Source organism: Cebus imitator, unplaced genomic scaffold (assembly GCF_001604975.1).
Source record: "Cebus imitator isolate Cc_AM_T3 unplaced genomic scaffold, Cebus_imitator-1.0 Scaffold826, whole genome shotgun sequence".
NCBI classification, from domain to species: Eukaryota; Metazoa; Chordata; class Mammalia; order Primates; family Cebidae; genus Cebus; species Cebus imitator.
The window spans coordinates 371,515-383,455 of record NW_016108141.1 but is presented as its reverse complement, the minus strand read 5'-3'; the positions used below and the strand labels follow the sequence as shown (position 1 = coordinate 383,455).

General features: G+C 49.8%; 2 protein-coding genes across 25 annotated transcripts in view; both read right to left on the bottom strand.

Annotated features, from left to right (window-relative positions):
- ZNF7 (zinc finger protein 7) overlaps positions 1-11,941 on the bottom strand; it is a 26,559-nt gene that overhangs the window by 3,686 nt on the left and 10,932 nt on the right. For 13 of the 21 annotated variants that reach the window (XM_017520335.2, XM_017520339.1, XM_017520340.2 and 10 more), the window contains one exon: positions 10,139-10,255. The exons of 5 other annotated variants lie outside the window; for them this stretch is intronic. In XM_017520335.2, coding sequence (XP_017375824.1) covers positions 10,139-10,255 — 117 coding nt within the window. The remainder of the gene's footprint in view (positions 1-10,138; positions 10,256-11,941) is intronic. 3 more of the 21 variants (XM_037735498.1, XM_037735500.1, XM_037735503.1) reach the window with 1 other exon arrangement.
- On the bottom strand, positions 132-7,096 carry LOC108297671 (zinc finger protein 34-like). Of its 4 annotated transcripts, none has more exons than XM_017520348.2 (5): positions 6,956-7,094; positions 6,360-6,445; positions 5,960-6,086; positions 5,375-5,494; positions 132-2,498 (listed from the first exon to the last, which is right to left on the bottom strand). In XM_017520348.2, exons 1-5 carry the CDS (start codon positions 7,020-7,022, stop codon positions 1,141-1,143), a joined length of 1,758 nt encoding a protein of 585 aa, XP_017375837.1. In that variant the 5' UTR covers positions 7,023-7,094; the 3' UTR covers positions 132-1,140. The 4 variants fall into 4 exon arrangements, with proteins under 4 accessions (XP_017375837.1, XP_017375839.1, XP_037591441.1 ...); XM_037735513.1 differs by having other exon boundaries at positions 991-2,498; positions 5,960-6,132; positions 6,956-7,091; XM_017520350.2 differs by lacking the exon at positions 5,375-5,494 and having other exon boundaries at positions 6,956-7,096.

Genomic DNA, 11,941 nt, shown 5'->3' with positions numbered 1-11,941 from the left:
TCAAGAAAAAAAAAAAAAAAAAAGAAGAAAATCAAAAAAAAGTAATGGAGTTCTGAAACAGGATACAACATGGAAAAACCTTGAAAAGATTATGCTAAATTAACTAAGCCAGACATAGAAAGAGACACAGATTACATGATTCCACACATATTTATGCTCCTAAAATAGACAAATTCAAAGGGACAGAAAATAGAATTGCGTTTACCAGCAGCGGGGAGAAGGGGGAAATAGGGTTACTGTTTCACAGATACAGTTTCTGTTCGGAATAATAAAACAGTTCTGGAAATACATCGTGGTGATGGTTACACACCACCATGATTGTACTTAATGCCTCTGAATTGTACACTTAAAAATGGTTAAAATTGTAAATTTCACAGTTTCACCACAATAAAAAAGGCAACTTCAACTCTATTAACATAACAAGTATAAATGATATGATTGTTTTATTTATTTATTTTTTAAGACAGTGTTTCGCTCTATCACCCAGGCTGGAGTGCAGTGGCACAATCTTGACTCACTGCAACCTCTCCCTCCCAGGTTCAAGCAATTTTCCTACCTTAGCCCCCTGAGTAGCTAGGATTACAGGTGCCCGCCACCACACCCGGCTGGTTTTTGTATTTTTAGTAGAGGCAGGGTTTCACCATATTGACCAGGCTGGTCTCAAACTCCTGACCTCAAGTGATCCACCCAACTTAGCCTCCCAAAATGCTGGGATTACAGACATGAGCCACCATGCCAGGCTGGTATGTTTTTAAATTTGCAACATGTAAAAATGTTCCAATATGTGGTGTTATCTTCAGTGTGAATTTTCTGATATTGAGAAAATAGCATGACAAGCATTACAGTATTTTTTAAATGCTCTCCAGTATGTCTGAAAGAAAACATTCTAAATCAGCAGCAATGAATATTTTTTCTAAGTGGGAGAGATTACAGGAGCTTCTTTTTTGCTCACTTTTCTCTCTCAATTTCTCTAAAATGAACATGCACTGCTTTTGATTTAAGTAAAGGGGTTTCTTTAATTAGAAATGCTCTTTTACCCTGTGAAAACATTGTGTGGATAATCAATAAAGGGCAGAGTCAGGTGCTGGGGGCGCATGCAGGAAGTACTCAACTGGACTCTGCCCTCAGACACTGCTCCGATTACATGGAGAAGTCCTCCCGGAGGTGAATCCTCTGATGCTGACACATGTTGGAACTGTGCCGGAAGGCCTTCCCACACTCACTGCACTTGTAGGGTTTCTCTCCAGTGTGGATCCTCCGGTGCTGAATCAAGTAAGTACTCTGGCTGAAGGCTTTCTTGCAATCACTGCATTTGTAAGGTTTCTCTCCATGGTGTGACCTTTGGTGGTGAATGAGTCTGGAACTGTTGTGGAAGGCCTTCCCACACTCACTGCACTTGTAGGGCTTCTCTCCTGTGTGGATTCTCTGATGTTGGATGAGGTGTGTGCTCTGGCTGAAAACTTTTCCACAGTCATTACATTCATAGGGCTTCTCTCCAGTGTGGCTTCTCTGATGTTCAACAAGTTTGGTTTTTTGAATGAAAGCTTTCTCACATTCATTACATTTATAGGGTTTCTCTCCAGTATGAATTCTCTGATGTTGGATGAGGTTAGAGCTTTGTGTAAAGCCTTTGCCACATTCCTTACACTCAAATGGCTTCTCTCCAGTGTGAGTCCGACGATGTCGGATGAGGATTGAGCCATCACTGAAGGCTTTCCCGCAGTCATTACATTTATAGGGTTTCTCTCCAGTGTGGATTCTCTGGTGATAAATAAGGGAAGAGTAGGCGCTGAAGTGTTTCCCACACTCACCACACTTGTAGGGTTTCTCCCCAGTGTGAATCCTTTGATGCTTCATGAGGTTGGGCCTCCGATTGAATGTCTTCCCACATTCATCGCACCGGTAGGGAATCTCTCCTGAGTGCATCCTTCGGTGATTGATGAACTCACAGCTCTGGCTGAAGGCTTTTCCACACTCATCACATTTGTAGGGCTTCTCTTCACTGTGAAGCCGCTGATGCTTGACAAGGTTGGCACTGTACCTGAATGTTTTCCCACAGTAACTACAATAATGCAATTTTTTCCCAGTAGGAATTTTCTGATCTTCTTTAACAACTAAGTTTGCACTGAAGATTTCCCCAGAATCACGAATTGTATTTGTTTTTTTTGACCTGTGTACACGCTTATGGTTGTTGAGATATGATCTCTGTTCAAAACTTTGCTCACATATATCACATTTGTGGGGTCTCTGGTCGGGAACAGGTCTTGACACCAACCTGAGGCTTTCCCCAGACTCTCTGCTGCTCTCCCCTTTGGTCAGGGTGATTGGCTTGGTTTGCTCCACCAGCTTTTCCAGGTTCCCCTCTGGCTTCCTGGCATGATTAGAGGCATCTACTGGCTCAGATCCCTGGGGGAAAATCCCCTTCAGTTGGCCCAGTTCTTCCTCGTCAAATGTCTCCCATGAAGTCAACTCCTTGTACTCAGTGCTGGTCCCAACAGCTGAAACAAAAAGCAGAACATCTAAGGGTCACCTGCTCTGACTCTGCAAGGCAGGTATGAGATGTTGCTGGCCACATGTGATCATCTCCAAAGTCACAACAGCCTTGCAAAGATGACAGTCTGTAGCTCAGAGCCTTACACAGCTTACCCAGGGTCACATTCATACAGCCCTTCAAACATCCACTCCTTTCTTCCTTGATTTGACACTCACACAACAAAATTCTCCTGGGTGGCCACTCCCTAAGAAGGGAGAGTGACAAGTACCCAAGTGGGGTCCTGCCACATGGCCCCTCAGAGACTGACACCAGCAGCCACACTCAGGTCCTGGCCCCTACTTGCCAGATGAGTAACCTGAGGCTACAGCTCACCTACCTTTCTGAGCCTTGGTTTCTCCATCTGCAACCACATGGCACTGTCATGAGAACAAAATAGAGTAACACAACAGACTGACCATGAAGCACTCAGCCCAGTGCCCAGCACAGTGAGTTCCAGGTGCAAGCAGCTCATGACTGCCACTTTCTTTTCTTTTTTTTTTGAGATGGAGTCTTGCTGTGTCTCCAGGCAGGAGTGCAGTGGCATGATCTCAGCTCACTGCAACCTCCGCCTCCCAAGTGATTCTCCTGCCTCAGCCTCCCAAGGAGCTGGGATTGCAGACGCGCGCCAACACGCAAGGCTAATTTTTTGCATTTTTAGTAGAGACGGGGTTTCACCAAGTTGGCCACCCTGGTCTTCAACTCCTGACTTCATGATCCGCCCGCCTTGGCCTCCCAAAGTGCTGGGATTACAGGCGTGAGCCACCATGCCCGGCTGACTGCCACTTTCATCACTGCTCCCTTCCCAGTCCCAAGGGGTCTATCCTTCCACCCCTTGCTTGGCTCTGCACTGCACATGAACAGGTGCTGAACACCAATACATGCCAAGATATGCAGCACATAGTGCTCACATACTGCTACAGGAGCCGATGCTGGAGCTGCTGCTTTGGAGGACGGTTTGGTAACCTCATCTAAAGCTAATCTATGGACATGCTGACCCAGCGACTCTGCTCCCAGGTACACATCCACCAGAAATGTATTCTGGGCACCAGAGAGATGCATGCACAGGAATTGGCCACAGCATTTCCTCTACAACCCCAAACTGGGGACAACTGAATGTCCTCCACAAGTAGAAGGGAACATAAATTGTGGTATGTTCATATAACAGAACAATGGCAACCAAAGAGACCACACTGCTGCTCCATGAAACATAATGTTCAGCAAAACATGCCCTGTGAAAGTCAAGACAGAAAAATTTGAAGGGTGAAGAGGCCTCTTGCAACAGGAGACAGAAAGAAGGCCCCTGTGGGGAACAGTGGGAAATGACAGGAAAACCAGGAAGCTCCTGGGGAGCTGAAAACATTCTGTATTTTAATCTGAAAGATGATTTTTTTCGTAAAAATTCACTGAGTTAGTTTGTCCTATTTCTATAGATATTTACATCCAAATAAGCAAATTTACAAAATAAGAAGTCCTTTGAGCCAGCAGTTCCTTCCTAGGACATCATCAGACACATGCAAAAAGGTGACCATCAGAGCTATCCAGAGTAAAATTAGACAACAATCTTCTGACCGGCACTTCCACTGAAGACGCAATAGAGACTCATGTGCGCAGAAATGGAAACACATTCCGTGTACATTTCTGCACAGCAGAACGCACTGTCATTCCTATTAAGAAGCAGTGTCAGCTGGGCGTGGTGGCTCACGCCTGTAATCCCAGCACTTTGGGAGGCCAAGGTGGAAGGATTGCTTGAGCCCAGGAGTTTGAGACCAGCCTGGGCAATACAGTGAAACCTCATCTGTATTAAAAATACAAAAATTAGCTGGGCGTGGGGGAGAATGCCTGCAGTCCCAGCTACTTGGGAGGCTGAGGCAGGAGAATTGTTTGAACCCAGAACATGGAGGTTGCAGCGAGCTGAGATTGCGCCACTGCAAGCCAGCCTGAGCAACACTGCAAGACTCCGACTCCAAAAAATAAAGTAGCAGTGTCTGGACAAGGTGCAGTCGCTCACACCTGTAATCCCAGAATTTTGGAAGGCCAAGGCGAGAGAATTGCTTGAGCCCAGGAGTTCAAGACCAGCTTGCGCAACATAGTGAAACCTTGGGTCTGCAAAAAATAAAAAAATTAGCCGGGTGTGGTGACACATCCCTGTGGTCCCATCTACTTGGGAGGCTGAGGTGGGAGGATCACTTGAGTGCAAAAGGTCAAGGCTGCAGTGAACCATGATCACTCCCCTGCAAGCCAGCCTGGGTGACAGAAGGCAACCCTGTCTCAAAAAAACAAAACCAAAAAAAAGCAGTGTCCTTACATAACAGTGGAAAGGCCAGTGCTAGAAAAGGAATAATAGAAATATACTAGAACACAACTCTGTCTGGGTAGTGAGATTCAGGGTGATGTGTATTCGCTCCCTTTTCCGTAGTGTATTAATTTAGAAGAGAGGGGAATGAAGTGATAGTCTCTATCACTAGGCTGTCATTGTCTTGCACAAGTTCTGGAGGGAAAGGTTCTGTGGGATTCCGCAGACCCTAACCTCCCCTTATAGCACTCCTGGTCTGCACCTACTCACTCCTCTCTACCCGGGACCTGCCTGGAATGCCCATTCCTATTTTCAACAGAAATTCTGCCCTGGCCACACCTTCCTAGAAGATTCTGCTCAAGAATCTCCCCAACAAGGTACCCAGACTGAGAGAGGTGACCTGGGGTTCAGCAGAAGCCACTGTCAGGCCTCCTGTGCTAGCCCCAATGCATCTTCCCCACAAACTCCTGAGTCATTAACCAGACACCCTGGACCCCAACAAATGCTCGTTCAGCAACTTGAGTTGGGGAGCAGATCCCCTCACGCACCTGGGCTGTTGACTCTCAGGTACTCTCTCCCAGAAGTGCCCTGCACATCCAGGACCCAGGGCTCATCCCCTCGCTCCAACTGTGAGATCACTCCAGGCTTGGGGCCTGCAGGTCCTACTCCTGGGAAGGAGACAGGGCCTGGGGTTGGTACCAAGGACACTGGGCAGCACCTAGTGCCATCTCACCCTGGGGCTTCAGGGGAAGGGAGGCACAGGTAGAGGGGTGATGGAAGCCTGGACACCCTCTGGAGGGCACCGAGATTGGGCTGGGGCAGTCCTGAAGACAAAGGTCTGAGCAGAGGGGAACAAGAGCTCAGGGGTTCCCTCTACTAGGAAGTGTGCAACTCTGATGCCCCAGTCTCCCCACCCCACCAGGGAGGGGTCTGCCTGGGACCTGGAGCGAGAGGGAAGGGAAGGGCTGACTCAGGAAGGTCCCAGCACCATGTCTCCCCTCATCTTCTCAGATCAGATGCCTGCCTGGGATAAAGGTCATTACGTACCTCTGCACCCAGGGGGTGAGGCCCACAGCCCAGCCTCCTTAGCCCCCAGGGCTGTTCCCAGAGCCGAGTCCTGGTGAGGGCCTTACCCAGTGAGACTAAGTTCCCGTAGGTCTCCAGCATCACATCCCTGTAGAGGTCCCTTTGAGCAGGGCCCAGGCGGCCCCATTCCTCCCGGGAGAGGAGCACAGCCACGTCCTCGAAGGTCACCTCAGTCTGGAATGACAGGGACTGCTGCAGCCCAGGTGTGGTCCAGAGTGGGCTGGTAGGGGAAGTGGGGGAGCAAAAGCATGCTAAAGGCAGCAGCTCAGTGGGTAGCCTGACCCATCTGCCACTAAGCCAGCTAATACAACCCAAGAGGTGGCTGCATGGGGTCCCCAGGGCCACCCCTACCATCCTGTCAGCACCCCAAACCAGAGATACCTGACAGTGTTTGTCAGGAAAGCCTTGGGTAAAGACTTCACAACTCCCAGGAGGACAGATACTCACCTGGGATGGGGCAGACAGGAACAAGGCTGCCATTGCCTGAGTCTTGGGCTTTCCAGGGCAGTGGGCAAGACCTGGGCACTCAGGTGCTGAGAGAAGAGAACAGAACAAGTGGCGGCCTGGTCTGGCCACTTCTTCCACAGGTCAAGTGACTTGGTGCTGCCATAAACAGCCCTGCCTGCCTCACTGGCTCACCCCCCACCCATCCCAGTGGGGGTACTGCTGGACACTCAGGCACAGACTTTGCTCTTTGCCTGGGGCTGCCCTCTCCAGCCCTACTTTTTTTTTTTTTTTTGAGACAGGGTTTCTCTTAGTTGCCTGGGCTGGAGGACAGTGGCGTGATCTCAGCTCAGTGGCGTGATCACTGCAGCCTTGATCTCCCGAATTCAAGTAATTCTCTCACCTCAGCCTCCTAAGTAGCTAGGACTAAGGCTCATACCACCACAACCAGTTAATTTTTGTATTTTTTTATACAGGTGGGTTTCACTATTTTGCCCAGGTTGGTCTTGAACTCTTGAGTTCAAACAATCCTCTTGCCTTGGTCTCCCAAAGTGCTGGAATTACAGGTGTGCACCAAAGTGCCCAGCCTCCAGCCTCACCTGTATTGCCTGCTGCCCTTGGGCTGTCTATCCCCCTCCTCCTCTCTGGCATGCTAAGCAGTGTCATTCAGGAGGAGAATGACAATACTCATTCACCTTACCTGGAAGAATGAAGACAAAATGTTAAGGGCTAAGGAAGAAAAGAAAATTAAAAACAACAGAAGGGGCCAGCCTTGGTGGCTCACACCTGTAATTCTAGCACTTTGGGGGGCTGAGGTGGGAGGACGGCTTGAGCCCAGGAATTTGAGATAAGCCTGGGCAACATAGGGAGACCTCAATGCTATGAAAAAAAATTAGTTGGCTGTGATGGCACACACCTGTAGTCCCAGTTACTTGGGAGGCTGAGATGGGAGAATCACTTGGCCCAGGAAGTGGAGACTGCAGTGAGCTATGATCGCACCACTGCACTCCAGCCTGGATGACAGAGCGAGACTCCATCCCAAAAAAAAAAAAAAGAGAGAGAGCAGGGCACCAAGATGTGCAGCAAGTACTTCCCATGCCTGGAACATGGTGGCCCTAAAAGCTGGGAGCGAGCCCAGGACAGCCCAGCACTCCTGTGCCAGGTGTTGCCCAAGGTCTCCTGCTGCAGAGAGTAAAACCTCTACATGGCTAAGCAGCCTGCAGCCAAGAGCACTGCTGACCAGCAGACAAGGACATCCCAAATCCACCTGACCACATGTCAGTTTCCTTCCCTCTGGCACCTTGTGACTGCCTATGAGAAGCCTGGGATACATCATAAAGTTCTCCCGGCGCAAACCCAGCCTCAGCCGCCTTCTGGCTCTCAGTGGCCCTTGGCCTCCTGCCTGGCCTTGGCTTGCATGGCCTGTTTCTTTCTGTCCCTGCTTACCACTGTCACTCACCCCCACAGCAGCCCCCCAGGGACCTGTAACTGAAGGCTAGGCTCTCTCCCCTTCCCTGGAGCATGAAAGCGCTCCTCCAGTAAACTTTGGATAACTTCTGAGATGATTACAAAATGAAACCTCATTCTGGAAGTGGCAGTCCCTCAGAGAGGACACATACGTCTTGGCTCTAAAGAGCTGAGGCCAGGTGTGGTGGCTCATACCTGTAATCCCAGCACTTTGGGAGGCCGAGACGGGCAGATCATTTGAACCAAGGAGTTCGAGATCAGTCTGGACCAACAGAGTGAAACCCCATCTCTACTAAAAATACAAAAATTAGCCAGGTGTGGTGGCGGGATCCTGTAATCCCAGCTATTTGGGAGGCTTAGGCACAAGAATCTTAGCCAAGATCATCCCACGGCACTGCACTCCAGCCTTGGCAACAGAGACTCCCATCTCAAAAAAAAAAAAGAAAAAAAAACAGAAGCAGAACAGGGCCAGGCTGACAGCAAGGCTTTGTTGGGGGGGTGCCGGGAACCACCCACCAGTGGGCACAGTGGTGGTCAAGAGCAAAGGGCTGCACAGTGGGGACCTGGCCCTCCCCCACTGCTCTGAGCCAGTATCCTTCAGTATCATACTGATGCTGGCTGTACCAGCTGGGAACAGGTTAACATATCTGGACATTTCTGCCTTACTTAATGTATTCTGGTTTTGTGCTACTGCGTATTTTTATCTAAGAGGCCACATTCCTGCCCTGGACACTCGGGTCTGCGAGCAAGTGCTGGGTGCATCAATAGCAGCTTTCACCTACTGCAGGGTTGTATTTTTTGTGTTGCTTTATCATAATAAGGACCACCTGCTACATATAAACCCAATGAATTAATTCTGCCAACTATAGCTGGCTTTTCTGCCATGGCACCCTCTTTAAACTCTCCTGTCCATGTTGGAAATATTTTAATGGCAGGCTGGGTTTTAGCTGGGCCACCTTACAGCTGTTACTTCCTTCTCAGGGAGGCTGAGCAGAAAGGGCAACATGGGTGTAGCCAGCAGAGCCAGTGAGGCAAGGATTCCTGATCACTTTTCCCACAGGTCACATGCAGCCTTCCTGGGTGGCTGCAAAGCCCACAGGATGTGAAGAGGCTCGGAAACCCTCCTTGCCCTTTGACGCTGCCTAGGGTCCTATGAATGGAAGGAAGATCACAGCCCCTACTTTTCACAACTTTGGACTGTCCAGCTTGCTTCCCGAGGGCCCTACAAGCCTGTGGCCTCTGTAGGACCTGGTCCTGCCCTGCTGCAGGAGTGACTGTGATGACCCAGCAGCAGCAAAGGGGAGGTGAGGGACTTCCTTTCTGCTGCTGAGATACACGCACCCATCTCCCTCGTCATGCTGGGCAGCACACCAGCAAATCGGGGAAGCAGTGTGCCAGGCAGCTGCCTGCCCAGCAGGAGCTCATGCTGGAGGCGGCAGGTGCCCTGGTGAGGGCTGAGCACCCCAAGATAGGCTGAAGTCCTAACTTGAAGCACCTCAGAATGTGACCTTGTTTGGAAACATGGTTGTTGCAGATGGAATTAATCACCATGAGGTCACTGGGGTGGACCCTAACCCAATATGACTGGCATCCTTATAAGGAGGCAGCTACATGAACACAGACATACAGGGAGAAGGCAGCCATGTGAGGTAGTCGGAGATGAGAGTGAGGGATGCATCTACAAGCCAAGGAAACCAAGGATTACCAGAAAACCATCAGATGCCCAGAGAGGCAGGACAGGGTTCTTCCCTAAAGCCTTCCCAGGGAGCACGGCCCTGCTGACACCTCGATTTTAGATTGCCAGCCTCCACAACTGTGAGACAATCAATTTCTGTTGTTTTAAGCTCCCTAGTTTGTGGATCCTTGTTATGGCAGCCACAGGGGACTAATGCACTCCTGGAGCCTGAGAAGGTCTGGAGGGAGCCACCTCAGGGCATATGCTAACCCATGGAGAGGCTACTGAAAGCCAAACATAATGCTTCACTTGGATCCATAGATTTCTATCTTTGCTTAACAAAAAAAGTATGAATAAAATCAGAAATCAAACAAAATGCAATATGATTTCAAAAACAAGCTCTGTTTTTGCTGAAACGCATGGGTTTTTGTGTCTTGGCTCTTCTGCAGTTTGGCCTCTCCCAAGGCAGCCCCGCAACAGATTTGTGCGTCCTTCTACGGGCTGGATGCCATGTCCCCTATGGCATTTCCAGGCACCCAGCAGAGCCCCCAGGACTCGCCCACAGCTGCCACTGGTTGTGAGGCCCCTCCTGCAGTTCCCCTCACCCCAGGGCTTCTCTGCGACAGGGTCTAAGCCTCACCTGTCTTGGAGGTCTTTGGTGCCTCTGTCCCCTCTGCTCCCTGCAGGTCGAGGACCCACGGCTCCTGTCCCTGCTCCAGCCGGGAGATCAGCTCAGGCTTGAAAACCAGGAATCCTGCTGTGTGTGCGGCACAGGAGACAGTGTCAGCATGACAGGGAGCATGTAGCGTAAGGCTAAGCTTTCCCCAACTTCCAAATGTAAAAGGGCAGGGAGGCTGGAAGGCACAGGCAGAGCCCCTGTAGGGAGTCAGGGGTGTGAAGGGTGGTGAGAATCTGGGGACACAGCAGCCCTTTCTGTCCACATCTATCCAGCTCCTGTGGCTGGACGGCAAGGGATAACTGACTCCCACAATCTCCAGATGACCCTGTCGCCAAATAGTCTGCAAAGAACAGTTCAGCTCCACCCCTGGAACTCAGGGGAGAGAGCAGGAGAAGCCCAAGCATGTCGCTCAGTTCAGAGAGCAGAGATGCTCCAACAGGCAGGGGTGGTTACAAACTAAGACAACAAACAACAACGAAAAGACACATCTGAAGCAAATTTTGCATCAGAAAGCTCCAAGGCCCAATCCTCAGCCAGCAGCCTTCCAGCCTCAAGTCCTTGCACAAAGGACGCCTCAGGGCCTGCTTCCCTCTCCGAGGACTGGGTGGCAGAGACCTGTGGGGGCCCAGCACCCTGCCTTCTTTGGGCCATCTGCCCCATACCCTCTTTGTGCAGTCAGTACAGAGATGAGCGAGTGATCCACGGGCCAGCCAAGGCCTCTGGTTGGAAGCTTCCCTCAGGCTTCCCCACACTGGAAGGAAAGAGGCAAGCAGAGATTCCAAAGGCCTACAGCCAATAAGCTCAAGCCCCTAGATGCAAGCAGGACTCCACACTCAACAGAAATGCACGTTCTCTCCAATCACATGTGGAACAAAGAAACACCCTCGGGTCAAGCCACAAACTGAGTCACAGACACACCAAAAAACAATACCACAGAACATGCACCCAGCCACATGCAGCTCAGAATGAGATTAACCACAAAATGTTGCTTAGATGTGATTAGCTAATTGGAAACTAAACAATAAATTACTAAGTGGCAAGTGTATTTATTATGAATCAGAATTTATAGGATGCAGCCCAAGCAGTATGTAAAGATAAATTTTTTTTTTTTTGAGACAGAGTCTTGCTCTGCTGCCCAGGCTGGAGTGCAGTGGAACAATCTCGGCCCACTGCAGCCTCCACCTCCTGGGTTCAAGCAATTCTTCCTGCCTCAGCCTCAAGAGTAGCTGGGACTACAGGTGCAGGCCACCATGCCAGCTAAATTTTTTTGTATTTTAGTAGAAACACGGTTTCACCGTGTTAGCCAGGATGGTCTTGATCTCCTGACCTCATGATCCGCCCACCTTGGCCTCCCAAAGTGCTGGGATTACAGGCGTGAGCCACACCTGGCTGATAAAATGTTATTTATTTATTTATTTAGAGACATGGTCTTGCTCTGTCACTCAGGCTGGAGTGCAGCAGCACCATCATAGTTCACTATAACCTAGACCAATCCACCCGCCTCAGCCTACTGAGCGGTTAGGAGTACAGGTGTGTGACATCACACCCAGCTAATTTTTAAAATTTTCTGTAGAGATGTGGTCTCGCTATGTTGTCCAGCCTGGCCTCCAGCTCCTGGGCTCAAACAATCCTCCTGCCTCAGCCTCCTAAGTAGCTGAGATTACAGGCATATGCCACTATACCCAGAAAAATCATTTACTAGAAATGAGAATTTTAAAACACAAATGAGGTAAACAGTAAGCTTAAGAAATTGAGAATGGCCAG